The following is a 15,317-nucleotide window of genomic DNA, read 5'->3' on the forward strand; positions in this document are numbered from 1 at the left end:
CAGATTTAGTCTCTAGCTTTTTCTTTTTCTTTTTTTTTTTTTTTTCTAATTACAGAAGCCACCCTTGACTAATTATTCATTCAGCTCATGGTAGGTGGTAGGCTGCGACAAATAAATTATTTCATTTTGCTGCTGGCCATGTCAGGTGGTGACTCCAGAAGTGAATCTTTAAAAAGGCTTGAGTCATTAGGAAGCAAAACAACTTACTCAGAGTATCTTTGCTTTTTCTCCTTATTGCTCAAGAATAAAAAATTGTATACTGTACACCTCAATTAAAGAAAAGGATGTTTCAGGCAAGTTTAGACACATAAGCCAATTGCTTGTGTAAATGGACGTGGCCTTATTAAGCACAACAGAAATTGATCAAATACATGTGAATGAGTGGAAAGGCATTTGTTTAAAGGATAGGCTTTGCCTGGATAGAAGGTGACTGCAGGAGCCAAATGCTGTTTTGTTATTGTCTCTATTAGAGTTGCTTTTTTTATATTGAAGTTTTCACGCAAAACTGAGTGGACTATATAGGCTAAATAATATGTATTTTAGTTCCTAAGAGCTGGACGTGGACAGGAGGTCCACGGAGAAACTACCTTCCATAGATGCAAGAGAAAAAGATGCTCTTACTTGAATTTAGTAGAGCTGTTCTCTGAGCAGCTGAGTTGTAGCTGTACAGAGTCTGCAAGGTAACAAGTTAGAAATTACCATTGTAGAGGTTTCTGCACCCATTGATGGCACAGTTTCCTAGTAGTTAATGAAATTTTGTATTCTACCCTGGTTGAAGAGGGTGGATGTACAAGTAATTTATAAGCTGTCTCCAGATCATACATTCCATAACACTTCCCAGAATAAATGACAAGAAAGGGCAGTCTGCAGTGAAAACATCAGAGAAAGTTTGCAAAGAGCTCTGTGGAATGAGCATGTTTTACCAGTTTCTGGTTTTGCTGTTGAGAACTCAGCACAAGGGGACGATGCTTGGTGGTTTTCTGTCAAAGATCTGAGCAGCTTGTTATGATAAGAGAGAGAAGAAGATGAGAGATACCAAGACACCACGCTACCAGCTCCATTTTGTTTTGTCAGACTGATGATGAACCACCTGGAGCTGTAAATCGGGATGGTGAGAAGAATAGGAGGGAGATGTGGGAGTCATTTGCAGAAAGGTATTTGTGGTTTTGGGGAGAGATAGCCTGGTGTAACAGATATGGAGGATGGAGGCCAAGGACAGAACTGTTTCACTTAAAGTAATGGAAAAATAAACAGTAGAAAACCTGTAATTCAATTTCAAGAGTGCAAATGTCCATAAACCAAAAGAGATAAAGTCAGCTGGACTGAAGACCTAATGGATTCAGAAGTGGTAATGTCTGCCTATGGAAAGGGAAGGCTTGCAGGAAATGAATACATTTATCAGTAACTCCTTCAAAATGTGTTTTGGGTATAAGCATCTTAACCTCTAGGAGAAAAGGACTGTTAGCAAAGAAGTTACATCTTCAAAGCAAAAGAATGTGGGGGTGAATTCAGGCTTGCTGTAAGTCAAGCTGAATTAAATGTTGCATGGGATACTGAGCAAATAGGAAAAGAAGGGAAAACCATGGGAGTGAAGACAGGGAGGAGGTGAAGAATAATGCAAGTATGTGCCAAGAACAGAGTCACAGAATATTCCAAGTTGGAAGGGACCCACAAAGTTCATCAAGTCCAACTTCTGGCTCCACGCAGGACCACCCATGATTCAAACCATGTGTCTGAGAGTGTTGTCCAAACACTCCTTGAACGCCGGCAGCTTGGGGCCGTGCCCATTGCCCTGGGGAGCCTGTTCCAGCATCTTCAATCCTATGTTCATTCTCCCCTGTACTGAGAATTAGGGCAACATGAATAGTGGCAGTAGATTGACAATGGTGAAAGTTAACTTTAATAGATCAAGAAGTGAAATATAGGGATGTTTGCATACTGTCAAAAAAGGGGAATAATCTTCCAAGTCAGAAAATAGCTGGCTTGTGAATTTACAGACTAGGGGACAAACAATTCTTGAATACATTTAGTTTTACTTTAAAACTTATTGTTGGTTAAATCTGAAGAGTACCAATTTTACATTATTTAATAAATAATGTAAAAGAACAAATAGAAATGCTGGAGAAGAAAGGGAAAGTGTTCTAGATACCTGTTGAAGCAATACAATTAATTACAAGTTTTGAAGGAAGAGCTATTTAAAATCTTGGAAATAAATGGAATAAAGCACAAAATGAAAGTAAACTGTGCTAAGCCAACTTGATATTAATCTTTGATAAAACAACTGATTTTTTAGCTTAGCATGGTCCCTTTGGCACTGGCAAAGGCTGACTTTTTTGCCATGCATCTCAGGGCCTAGAGTGACTGCCTCCACCTCCCAGTCGTGCAGTACATGAGGAAGTAGTTGCTGAGTGCTTGATCAAGTCACATCCCCTCCAAAGACAAGTCTGCACTGCAGAGGAGAAGAGTTGGGACTTTCGTATGTGTGTGGCTGGAATAAAATTGACAGCTGTCCTATCTTCAGGAGAAGGGATGCTGTCTTCTATGAATGAAAGATGGCAAATCCAAGCTCCTTGGATTTTAGGTAGATTTTAGGTAGATACTCTCATAGTGAAGCTGACAGAGATGAGGATTAGTAGAGGAACTGTACAGTAGAAAAGAACTAGCTTCAAGAAAGCTAGCAACTGAGAGCTGAAGGAGAGCTCATGTAACCAGAGAAGAGGTTACTAGTGAACATGCTCAAGGATGTGTTTTGGCACTGATATGATTTAATAATTTCATTTAAAAAACTAGTCACGGTAGGAGGCAGAACACTGATGTCATTTTTTGTCAGTGAGGTTGAAGGACCACATCATCAGTGCAACTGAGGACCTGATGGTTGTCCAGAAAGAACTGGGAAGGGAAAAAATCATTTTTAATTCAATAAAAGAAGAAATGCAGTTTAGGCTTTGTATCTGAAGAGTACCAAAAGAAATTTCAGCCAGAAGAAAAGAGCTGGTCAGTAGGTATATCATTATATACCTGGTGAATTAAGTGGGTGAGGGATCATTAGTTGACTGTACAGTGGCAGTTACCAACGTGATGCAAGCGTGACCATAAGATGCATTGCAAGTGGTAATTTTAGCTGAGATAGTGGAAGTGTGTCAGCCGTCACACAAGAGCCTGCTGATATTTCATCTAAAATGTTATATTCAGGTCTTGAATGCTGCTTGTGTTCAGGAACAGTGAATTGTAGAGAGCAAATGTAAAGGGGAGCACTGTCAGGGTGAGCATGGGGCTGCTGTGTTATGATAGAAGAGGAGAACAACTTTGTGTGTTTTGTCTAGCATGTGAAGAGGGGATATGATTGCTGGCTACAAGTACATCAGGCAAATAAACATTTTGGAGGGAGAAAGCTATTTAAGTAAAGAATAACGTTGGCACAAAAACAAATGGGAATTAATTGGCTATGAATGGAAGCTGGAAATTAGGAGAGGTTTCTGTGCCACCAGAGCAGGGAGATCCTGAAATAGGGTAATAGTGGGGACAAAAAGATTAACTGGTTTTAAGATGAGGTTCAGTAAACTTGTGAATGGGATTAGGTGACACACTGCCTTTGAAATTGCTAGATTCATTTGTCCAGGAAGGGGTGTTTGCAGGGTTTTGCCACAGTGTTGAAATGAAGAATGAGCTGTTGAGCTCCACGGGCACCATCAAAGCTCTGTACACATGCACAGACCCTCTGCCACCTACATTAGGCCAGACGACATCCACAGAAATGGATGGCATTTTGAAATACGTGTTCTCTTTGATAGAGAAGAATGTAACATTGCAAGCAATTAATCACATGAAAATACGTTTTTATTAGTATTTCAAGGTTACATATTGAAGTCTTTTCACTTGCAAAATTGCTAGAGGCTTGGCTGGAGGTTTGATGCATTTTGGCACTCTGCAAGCACGCGAGCTGGTCATAGCACATACTTGTGGAGCTTCTATTTGCCAATACGACTTGTTTGCACAGAATAAAATATTCAGCAGGGCATAAGAGAGATAAAAACTAAATTTCCCTTTCTAAAAGTAATATGGGAATTAGCTTACATTACAGAGCTTAAATTACACCAATTCTCCTCCAGGGTTGGAATAAAATTTTCAAAATAATCTCTAATCTGTGAGGAATCTAAACCATATGGAAATGTTCCTAATTCCCCTAGGTGTTTTTGACACTTTTACCCATAGTTCTTAGAGTATTTCTTTTTTTTTTCTAGTGGAGCTATCTCAGTTACAAGTGTGAGATTTCCCAGTAATCAAAGTAGTTACGTCACCTCACTTTCTAGCATTGAAGAACTTGTATCAATAAGGGCATATCAACACTAATAGATAAAAATAGCACCCGTAATAATGTGAGTGGCAGTTGTGCTAGTTATAATTACATTGGTATAGTTGTTGGTGATGTTTTGCTGCATACAAATGACCTTGAGCTCCTGCTCCTTGCTTTAAAATGGGTCCTGGTTTTAGACAAGAAGACAATTAGAGCTTTAGAAATGTTGTTCCTCTTCTAGGCAGAGCCTGTGTGATTCTGGTCCATACTGTTCTCAGTACTGATACAGCATATTTTTTGGAGCCAATCACCCATAGCAATCATTCAGCTCTGTGGCTCATATCCTATTTTTGAAAAGCCATTTCCTTTCGATGCACATGTCTTTTCCCTCTGTTTATGTGAAGGAGTCAATGGGGCTTTCAGCCGTAAGGGTCAGAATGAAATCAAATAAATTACTTCCAAAGATAGGAAACTATTTCACACCTTGGAGCCTCATTTTGCACCAGATGTAGCATGTTACAGCTCATGCCAGTTAGAAGCGATTATAAGCTGACTAAAGATCATGACACTAAAGATCTCAGTAGAGATCTCGTGAGCCAACACAGTTTTCGTACCATTTGGGTTTGGATCTGTCTTATGTGAACAGAGTGATTGCCCTGGAGTAATGACAAAAATGGGATTTCATTAACTCTGCCGTTTTTAAGAGGTTTACTTTAAACTTGTTATCAACACATGTGTTCAATTATAAATACACTGAGGTTCTGTAAGAAATACAGTCCTGTTAGCATTTAAGGAGAAATCCAATGAGAATTTGGGTTGGACACAACCAGACACACAGTATTTACATTAATTCTTTTTTTTTTCCTTTTTTTTAAGGGAGTGGTAGCCTTTAGTTATGATTTATGAAGGCTCTTGTTACCACATCTATGCCAAGGGTTTTCTCACACCTCTTCATTCTAGGGGAACTATTTTGATTCAAAAACAGCTTTGATTTTTATCTTTCAGTGCAGAATATGCATGTGTGATACATTGCCAGGCAAGCAGCATGCGGAGAAGTGTAATTCTGGTCTTGGGACTCCAAGTGTGTAGATGGTGATTGGTGTTCATTTGTGTTTGATTACCATGAAAAATTATGAATCCAGCCTTGATTTTAGAGTTTTTGGACCTTGAACGATGAGGAGGGATATCATCCTCTTACTTAATATTGTACTTACAGACTTGTAACACAAAAGCTTTGATTTTGGAAGCACATTTGGAAGGAATGTAATGATTTGGAAAAGCACATTTGGGAAGGAATGTAACAATGTAGGTATGGTGATGTCCAGATGTGCAGTTTAAATCCCAGCATGGACCTCAGTAGCAGTAGCACTGAAGCTTTTCTGTAGTGAGTGCCGCCTACCTGCAGCGTGCTCTGTGCCTCACTGCTCTTGTCTGTAAAATAGATCTCATAAATCTTGCCATCATTTACATACTGTTTTGATATCAGGTTTCTCTCCGAGTCTGAAGTAACATTAATTATTAGTCGTGGGACTGCTATTTCCCTTTGATTTCTTCCCACCTCTCTGTTGCTGTGTGTGCAAGCCCCTTTTTCAGGAAGGAGGACAGGCCCAACCACCCTCTCTGCGATTACCCCATCACCTCTAATGGTGTAGCACAAAGCCATTCATTTCTCCACTCTGGAGTCTTAAGTCTCAGAACTTTATTAGCCCAAGGGAGTGGTAGGGCCAAGCGTGCTCCAAAATGCCGATCTCCCGTTTTGATAACTGAGTTCTAAAAATCAAGATAAACAAGCTGCCCTATATACTGAACATGTCTTAATTGCACGCTTCAAGCAAGCCAGACAATCAATGAGTATGTGTCACCCTCTAATGAATATTTGTAGTTTTTGAAGATTTCATTTGTGATGTTCCCTACAGTTTCTGCAGCCATTATCAGAGTGGCTTTCGAAGACCCTGTTCAGGAGAACCTGGCTTTATCTGACTGGGAAACTCTATAATTTGATTTAATACTTAAGTTGGGCATGGTCACTCTTATTCAAATTGTATTAGCTAATTCTTCTCTTAAACTGTTTACATTGTGTGTAAAGTTGTGTTTAAAATTCTTTTAGCTAATATATTTCCTAGTCCAGACTAGGGAAGGGTTGACTCCCCAAAGAACTCATAGCAGGACTTTGTTTACTTGGAGCAGGGTAGAAATGGGGGCGGAAGAAGGAATAATAATGTTTGAATCTATACAAATGGCTTCGACTAGGCCAAATATTTTGCTCGTCATCTCTCCCCTCCTTTATTAATGCCAAGATTTTTTTTTTTTTTAAGAGGTGGTTCGCAAGTCACAAATGGACTTTGCAAGCCATGGGAGCATTGCCCACCCTCAAGGTCTTAGATGCTCAGCTTTGGGAGCAGTGAACAACAGAAGGCACCAAAGAACTGGGGTATGAGTCAGCAGTGTGCCCTGGCAGCTCAGAGGGCAGTTAGAGAAAGGTTCTGCACCAGAGGGAGGTGGGGATGGGACAGGCTGCCCTGGGCAGCGGTCGCGGCACCAATCTGCCAGAGTTCAAGGAGCGTTTGGACAATGCTCTCAGACACAGGGTTTGAATGTTGGATGGTCCTGTGCAGAGTCAGAAGTTGTATTCAGTGATATATATGTGGATGCCTTCCAACTTCATTTATTCAGTGATTTTATGCATCAGAGCCGAAATGCCCACTCTGTAAGGAGCCCCAGTGAGCCAAAGTTTCTAAACTTGCTTAATTTTGTTTTTCTTCTAACAGTCACTTACAAGAGGTCTCAGAATGTTGGTGTGTTGGCGGAGTTGTCAGACTAATCAAGAATCCCAAACCCATTGCTCTGTTTTCTCTTTCCTAAAACCTTCCATCATTCTGATTTAGTAGTGAAGTAACATATCTGGGGAGAAAACATACTATCTCAGCCAAGCTTTAAATATTGAGTAGTTCCAACCTTTTTCTCAGTTGATGACTCGGATTATTGACTTGAATGTCTCTGATCCTATCAATACTGCCTTTTGAATATCCTAAGAGAGAGGCACTACTTCTGAAATTGCCTGTAAAATTCCCACTGATGGTGGAAGTTGGTTTTTCTCCCCTGGTTTTCAGGAGCAGTTCCAATTTGATTTTCATCATGGTTTTCCTCTTCCTTTTTTTTTTTTTTTTTTTCTTTTCTTTCTTAGATGTCCTCCTCTCTGGAATGTGTAACCTTTCTTTCTTTAATTTTCCTTCTTCCTCTAGTCCCTACACAAATTAATTGTACTCCCACAGTTACCATTCAAATGTAAATAAGTTAAATGATTTACCAAAATGTGGTAAAAACAAATAGTCCTATCCAGTGTTTTGTTTGGGGTTTTTCTGTTTTGTTTTCTAAAATGTCCTTTTGCTTCTCTCTGCGTTTCTAGTCTAGAGTCTTATAGTAAGAGCCTTGTCTGTTAAAATGTATGCACATCAATAACACTATATACTAACATTCGTTAGTAAATATTGGGTCCTGTATCCCCCTTCCTGAGCAAGATTATTCTATACTTTGTATTTACTAGAGCTACATCCTGTCTACTTCAGCTACTCGAGTAAGTAGCAATATTTTAACTGCAGAGTGTATAGTGTGCGTCATTTATTTGTCCTGACTAGATCTGCTGCTGATTACGTAAACATTTGAGGAAAGAAATACCAAACCAGCAAATATTTGCAGAACCCCTAATGTAGAATCTTAAGAGGATGATATCGTCTCGCAGTTTGAAGATTAAAATCAGTGCTGTTCACAGCTGATTAACTTTCCTTTCTAATATTTCCCACAAATTGAGCTAATGTAATAAAACTTAACGAAACAAGGTTTAGTAAAGCCACAGAGAATATTTATATGACAGCAGGCTACAGAGTGGTTCAGGCTGTCCTGGCATTCACTTTGTAATAGCTCTGTACTTCATCCTGTCCTGTAGTCAGGATCTGTGGATGGATGTGGCAATAAGAGCGGTCCTTGTGTTTGGTTGAAACAGCCTCTTTGCTGACTTAAAGGTGATGTGAATTAGCTGTACTATATTTTCTTTATATCTGCCCAGCGATCAACCATTGCCTTCTTCCCATCAACTCTTAACGATCCCCATTTTTGGTCCTACAGAGTCATCAGCAAAGTGGTGCCAGCCCCAGAGGCCAAACCTGCTACTCCTGTGAGCCGGCCCAAGACACCTCCCCCTGTGCCATCGCCTGTACCAGCTCCTGTGCACGTCACCCCTCCTCCAGCTCCAGCTCCTGCTCCTCCACAGCCTACAGTCTCACCTGCCCTACTTCCACCAGCATCCCCAGCCGTCTCTGCAGCTGGAGGCTCCAAAGCACCTGTTAGGAGCGTGGTGACTGAGACCGTCAGTACTTACGTGGTAGGTGGCATGTGCTGTGATGTGTTGTCCCAGTGACATTCATCTCCTGAACTGCTGAGCTTCATGGTGACTCATCACTTCAAACTGATGGCATTAGACTTGTGATGTTACTCTCTGCTCTGGCCCTTGCTTCTGCACACTTGCTTGGAAGGGTTAATAGTTAAAACACTATTGGGCTAATTTTTTTCTGTCTTCCCAGCTCAACATTTAAATTAATTCCAACAAGCCCAGCTGTATCCCACTTGGAATTTTCACCTGGAGCATATATTTTTGGAGATGACGTTTTTTTATAGATACTTTCATAGCCCTAAATTGAAACCTCAAATGTCAAACTCACCATAGATTTTGCTGTCAGGCAAAAGAATCTGACTTAGCCCTCATTTGTAGTGTGCAGAGTGCACTGTTCTCTATCCTGCTTTCTCCAACAAACAGAAACTGCACGTTTGTGCATCTGAATTTGTAGAATTTGTAGAATTTGCTCTGAACTTGATTTCTCTTTGGCACCATTAAAGCTTCTTAATTACTCCACATAGAATGGCTTAGGTTGGAAGGGGCCTTAAAGCCCATTCCGTTTCAACCCCCCTACCATGGATGAAGTTACCACCCACTAGGTCAGACTGCCTAGGGCCCCATCCGAGTCTCCCTTCCAACAGGATGAAGGGGCTACATTCTCTAAACAAGCACAGACACACCTCTGGGTAGTGCTGGGACTGTTCTGCTATGGAAAATTTTTACTCTAGATGCAGTGTAAGGTGGTAGTCCTACCATTTCTAATCACCGAAGAGCAGCAGATACCGCCAACAATAGCAGCAGTGTTGTAATCCTCCCTGCCCTGGCTGAGTTCCAGCTTGGTTGGTGACACCTTGCTTATCTATAGCGGGTACCAGTTTAAAACTCTCACCATTTGAAACTCCTGAAACTTGCTTTTATTACACAGCTTTCTGTACTTCGCTTGCAAAGTCTGCATGATTTTTTCCTTTTTTTTTTTTTTCCTCCTTCCTGTTTTTATAATGATTCCTAGTGTAAATCTACCCTGCTGTTTCCAATGGAGAAGGTGCTCTTCCCTGCTTGACTTAAACTGCTGTATCATGTTACTGGTCTCTATTTAAACAGCTGCTACATTTCACTCCAGAGTTGGTTACAGTATTCGACTACCTCACATAGGCTGTGCATATCTTTGGGATGAAGATATGCATCCTCACCTCCTTTATCACAGCATAAGTGTGATGCCATCCTTACTTATTACAGTAGTGTCCAGAAGCTTTGCAATTCTCTCTGGGAGAGAAACATTTTCAAAATACTGTACTACATCCAATTTTCCCTAGTAAGCATTGGAGGCAAATAATTGAGAGGTGATGGGTGTTTAAGGAAGGAAAACCTGTTACTTTTCCTAAGGCCAGTGTTTCAGTGGTAACACTCTTACTGCCTTGGGGAGAAATTGGAGGATTCTATTCAGTAGACTCTGGGTTATTTGTTTTTTCTTTTACAGTTGAAACCAGGGCTTTAGTGTGTTAAGATCCAAGTACCTTTGCAGGCGGAGAGATTCCTGATGTGAGAAGTTTCTAAGTTAAGAAACTGAAAGAGAGGTTGGGAAAAAAAAGGAATAATTAATAATTTTAATAGCTTCTTCTATGGAGGGAAATCAGGACTCAGAATGATGAAACAGTTTTCCCAAGGTCACATGGGAAAGCTTTTCTAGAGATAGGATTGGAGCCAGTGTGACAGAGGTGCACAACTCCCTTCCGCAGGGAAGGACAGAAGGACGATGTTATAGTTAAAATATATGATGTGGGATTTCCCTGCAGGATAGTATCTCAGTAAATGTGTTCTGATCATTAACTCTAAATGGTTTGTACTAAAATAGCATTCAGCAGTCACATACTGTCCCTTCTTCCACAACCCATTAAGGAAAAAGAAGTTAGGCAATATTTCGACATCCTCATTCGGCAGCCCAAGTTCTTGTTTAGCAAATCCAGATAGGTTGCAGTGGATGTAGACCACCCTGTCCCTCTCCAACCCATGATCATCTGGAAGATGGCATTGTGCAGAAAAACATCCCCCTGGAAAATTAAGTTTGGAAAAGTGAAAAAGTCCATATTCTGGTGGAGCAACATAGGCAGCATTGTCTAACACTGGCGGCACCAAGGTGGGGCACCTGCCCAGCATCAGCATCCACAAACGGAGAGCAGATGTGTAGATAGGAATGATCAATGCAATGAGCTTTAAAATTCAGTTTGTCATATGGCATTGCCTGCTGCACACTGGGGTTAGAAAGGGATTGTTCCCTGCTTAATATTCCTGGGCTTTGTATTTTCTAGTTTTAGATCACAAAAAAAAATCAGGGCTTTAAGAAGAGTCAGTCAAGAGTGATGTGTTGGTTGCAGCTTTGGTATATTCCTATTGATTTTTCTGGCAGTGGTGTAAGATGTACAGACCACCATGTATTGGCTTTTTTTTTTTTCCCTAAGAGCATTTGGGGATTTTTTATCTACTGCTTTCTAATACCACGTTTGTAAGCTCTGCAGATAGCAAAAAGTTATTGTCTTAGATATGTGTAACTGCACTAATGCACAAAAGCTGAGAACAAAATGGTTCATATTTTTGAGATTCGGCTATAATGTGCAAATCTCCATAAAGAAATGATGAAATCAGGGTAATACCACAGACATTTTGTGCTTCATATTGTTATTTTACACTCCTTTGAATGAACTTCATGACGTTTTTCATGTATACAAAACAAAATAAAAAAGTATTAGAGCATTTGAAATTTAAAAATACAAATACAGCTTTAGCAGGATATAAATGTAAACTTTTTTTTATAAAATTCTGAATATGACAAATCCAGTGTGCAGCCGTCCAATACTGTAAATGATCTGCCTCTCTTGTTTCATTTACCCTTTAGTAAATGGTACCATGGCATAAATGTCATAAGGGGAATGGAAAGTTACTCAGTAACAACGTTTTTTTATATCCTGATCTTATCAGCTAGTTGAGTTGAAGACTTTGGCTAATAAGTAATAAGGCAATATATACACATGGCACTGTATATGTTACATGCATATAAGACTGTTATCTCACACAAGAGCCTGCTGTAGCCCATTCTTGCCATTAACAGGGTAGAATTTTAAAAGTCTTCTGGTCGTGGTAGTATAGACAGAGAAGGAATTGTGTCACTAAGCCCCGTCTGCTATATGTGAATGACTGTGCATAGGTCGGGTGGTATAACTGGCTTTGCTGGTTTACAGACAATGCAAAAAAATGCAGGATAGGAAAAATCAATTAAACCGTAATTCTGAACACATACAACAAGAGAATTCATAAGTAAGGGCAGTGAGCATTTCTTGGATAAACAACAAACTGCCTTATTTCTTTTTTTTTTCTTTTTCATTGAAGATTGATTTTGCTGCCTGCTTAGCCCTTAAAACCAGCTAACTTTCCTTTTCTTTGCATCAGATTCGAGATGAATGGGGTAACCAGATCTGGTTCTGTCCTGGCTGTAACAAGCCAGATGATGGCAGTCCAATGATAGGTTGTGATGACTGCGATGATTGGTATCACTGGTAAGTTGTTCTCATCCGTCCTGTTCTGCCGTTCCTTTGCAGATTGTGGCTACATTATTAAAACCTTTTTTGTTGTTGTTGTTGTTCATGAGGCTGGGCGTATTTGAATGGCTTTGCTGTGTCCAATTTAATCATCTGGAAGATACTTTTATCTCTGTTTCTCTGGAATCTGAAGAAGCAGATTTTAAACTGTGAAGGAGCGTTACTTTAATTAATGGGAATTGGTGATAACGGTTGTTTTCGAAACGACCAGGAAATATTGCTGATTCTGGTAATTTTGTGAGAAGTGCAGGATTGTGAGCATGGTGTATACAGATAGACATTTCAAGTTGTGGAGCATTGTATGAACAGTAATATAAATGTCAGCTCGTATAAATGGTTCGAGGGAATTAATCACTTTTTAGGCATTTTTTAACAGCTACATAAAATCATAAGGTTGGGGGGTTTTTTTGTTTTTTTTTTTTTGCAGATGTAAATTTAGCATATTATGTGATTTCTTTTAGCAAACAAGTGATTTCTTATTGAAGGGTCCCTTCAATACATTTTTTTTGTTTCAAAGCAAGTTTGTTTTGCATTTCTTCTAGATCATAATAGTCATCAGTATAATGATAATTACTAGAGGAATTGGGGGGATGTGTAGAAGGGCAGATCCCATCTCTCACTGAAGAGTTTAGTTCATTTGGGTAAGAAATAGCAGTAACATTAAGACGGCGTGGTGTTCTCCTATCCTCCACAGGCCTTGCGTCGGAATTACGGCTGCACCCCCAGAAGAGATGCAATGGTTCTGCTCCAAGTGTGCCAACAAGAAGAAGGATAAAAAACACAAGAAAAGGAAGCACAGAGCACACTGAAGACTTGGCCGTGGATTGAAGTCGTGCGGTCGCTTCAGCGCTTCTGCCCTGACTCCGTCACAGAGGGATGCGGTGTGCTCGCGTCTCACCCTCCGTCATCGGGTGTTATGGGTTTGACTCTGGAGTGAATTGGGGGCAAGGATCGATTGTCCGTTCGGGGGCTGTTGCGTTTCTCAGGCTGTGCGAGCCCAGGGGGGTGGATTTGGGTACATTCTGATGCTGTCTTTCACCTACGGAGGGCCATTTTTTGCACAGAGCTGTGTGAGGACTTCAGTAGTTAATGGTGCCGCTCCTGTGGCTCGGCAGCAACAAAGATGAATGTTGTAAATACAGATAGCTGTCCTATTCTTGATTTGTTTTTTATTCCTCTGAAACCTTTGCGGTAAGGTGCTGAGAGGAGACGAAAATGTAAATTGCAGTAATTGTAAACCTAGAAGACCTTTCTGGAATGATTTCTTTAGTCTGGGTGCAGTTCAGACTCTACTCCTGCTGAGCCAGATAATCATAACGTGGAAATAAAAAGTGGCTGGTAAATATTTTTGTGACAAGAATATAAGAAGCTTTTTCCCTTGATTTTTAGTACTAACATAAAATAAACATGTTCAAGCTTTTGTGATATATCTTCTATTTTTTAAAAAGGAAAGTTTCTATTGTGTCGATTTTTTTCTTCCGTGTGAATTTATTTTGGTGGACCTGTAATATATTTTATACTTTGGTTTTGTTTTTTAGTCTTCGTCAGTGTACCGTTTCATTGCTTGTACATTTCACAGGTGCGTAAAACCACCTCCCATTAAAAGAGTTTCACACGTGTAAATACCTGATATTTATAAAGTACCTTTTTATTTTTTAGGGCACGAGGACTTTTATTTTTGTTTGCCTCAGAAGACAAACCTAGCAGCTATTAAAAGCCTGTGTGACACACGCTTGTCCTTGTGGCTTTAAGGGATTGGCGAGATCTGCCCCAGTGGTGCGCGCACGAGAAGTCAACCAGCACCATAATTAGGCCTTGATTCAGATACTTAAACATGTGGTAACTTCTTAAGAAGTGAGTAATCCTATTGCCTTCAAGGAGACTGTTCCCACACTTAGTTATACATGTGCTTAAATGCCTTCTGAATTGAGGGCTTAGGCCAGGGGCTCTGCACTTTTAATGGTAGCTCCAGTGTGTTAATCTGTAGCTGGAGCTCAGCTTTTTTTTTATTTTTTTTTTCCTTTAACAAGTGGTATTGAGTTTGCCAAAATGGCCAGGCTTGTGTTGGGGTGAAGGACGTGCCAGCTGCCAGTAAGACCAAGAGACACATTGCTCTGCTTTGTGCGTCCCCTTGGAAAGACCAGCAGAATGAATATGAGCTGTATGTTAAATGAGGGCAAAAATCACAGAGAGGAAAAAAAAACAAAAACAACAGTATTAGATATTGTGGAACAGTGAGTCTCAGAGCTAAACAAAATATAAGAATAAATTCTGTTGTTTCTGATGCCGTAGGGAGCATTTAGACTTCATTGGTTCATTTGGGGATATTTATACTTCAGGCTGTACAGTGAGAAACGTCTGAGGTTTGAGCATACGGCCCTTTAACCTGTTGCACAGATATTAAGGGTTATTTTTTAAATGCATCCAAATTGATATTAATGAGAATGAATTAGTCATGTTTTTAAACATACCGGTCTAGTTAGGGAAATGAGGCTTTGCTGATAGAACTGTTAAATTGCAAATTGGTGGAGATGTGGATGAAATTGGTTTATTAAAAGTGCACTGTTACCTTCTTTGTTCAATGCCACTTCATTTATATTCTGTCCCTGGTAATTACCAGTCCGTGTGTTAGTCAAGAAAGTTCCTGGGTTTGCTGTTTTTTATTTTGAATTGTTGAATGTTTCAAACCTGATTCTTGTTTTACTCCACGTGTAATACGCAGACCTACAAAATATGCAGTCTTTGGTCATTTCTGGTTGCAATAATAAAGAACTAGCTTTTGGTAAGTTGTTTATCTGTTTCCTCCTCCGCTCAGTTAATCACAACTTCTCACATTTAACCAACTGAATTATTCAAGGTGCGTGGAAGAAGGGCAGAACTTTTACCATTTCTACCGTGGGACAGAGATCTCTGTGACCATGCATTGCTGCCGCCTGCCAGCTTGGTTTCCTACCCAGGGTTTTATGATTCCATAAATGACCTCGGTGGTAATAAAACCGAAGAATCATTTTCAGGAGGCTTGTGTGGCTCACGGGATTAGTAA

At 40.1% G+C, this 15,317-nt stretch overlaps 1 protein-coding gene across 1 annotated transcript in view; it reads left to right on the top strand.

Moving 5' to 3' along the window:
• TAF3 (TATA-box binding protein associated factor 3) overlaps positions 1 to 15,068 on the top strand; it is a 113,480-nt gene extending 98,412 nt beyond the window's left edge. The window contains exons 5-7 of the mRNA XM_048943634.1: positions 8,417 to 8,672; positions 12,126 to 12,232; positions 12,969 to 15,068. Coding sequence (XP_048799591.1) covers positions 8,417 to 8,672; positions 12,126 to 12,232; positions 12,969 to 13,083 — 478 coding nt within the window. The 3' untranslated portion in view covers positions 13,084 to 15,068. The remainder of the gene's footprint in view (positions 1 to 8,416; positions 8,673 to 12,125; positions 12,233 to 12,968) is intronic.
• The last annotated feature ends 249 nt before the right edge of the window (positions 15,069 to 15,317 follow it).

Source organism: Lagopus muta, chromosome 1 (assembly GCF_023343835.1).
Source record: "Lagopus muta isolate bLagMut1 chromosome 1, bLagMut1 primary, whole genome shotgun sequence".
Classification (NCBI taxonomy): Eukaryota; Metazoa; Chordata; class Aves; order Galliformes; family Phasianidae; genus Lagopus; species Lagopus muta.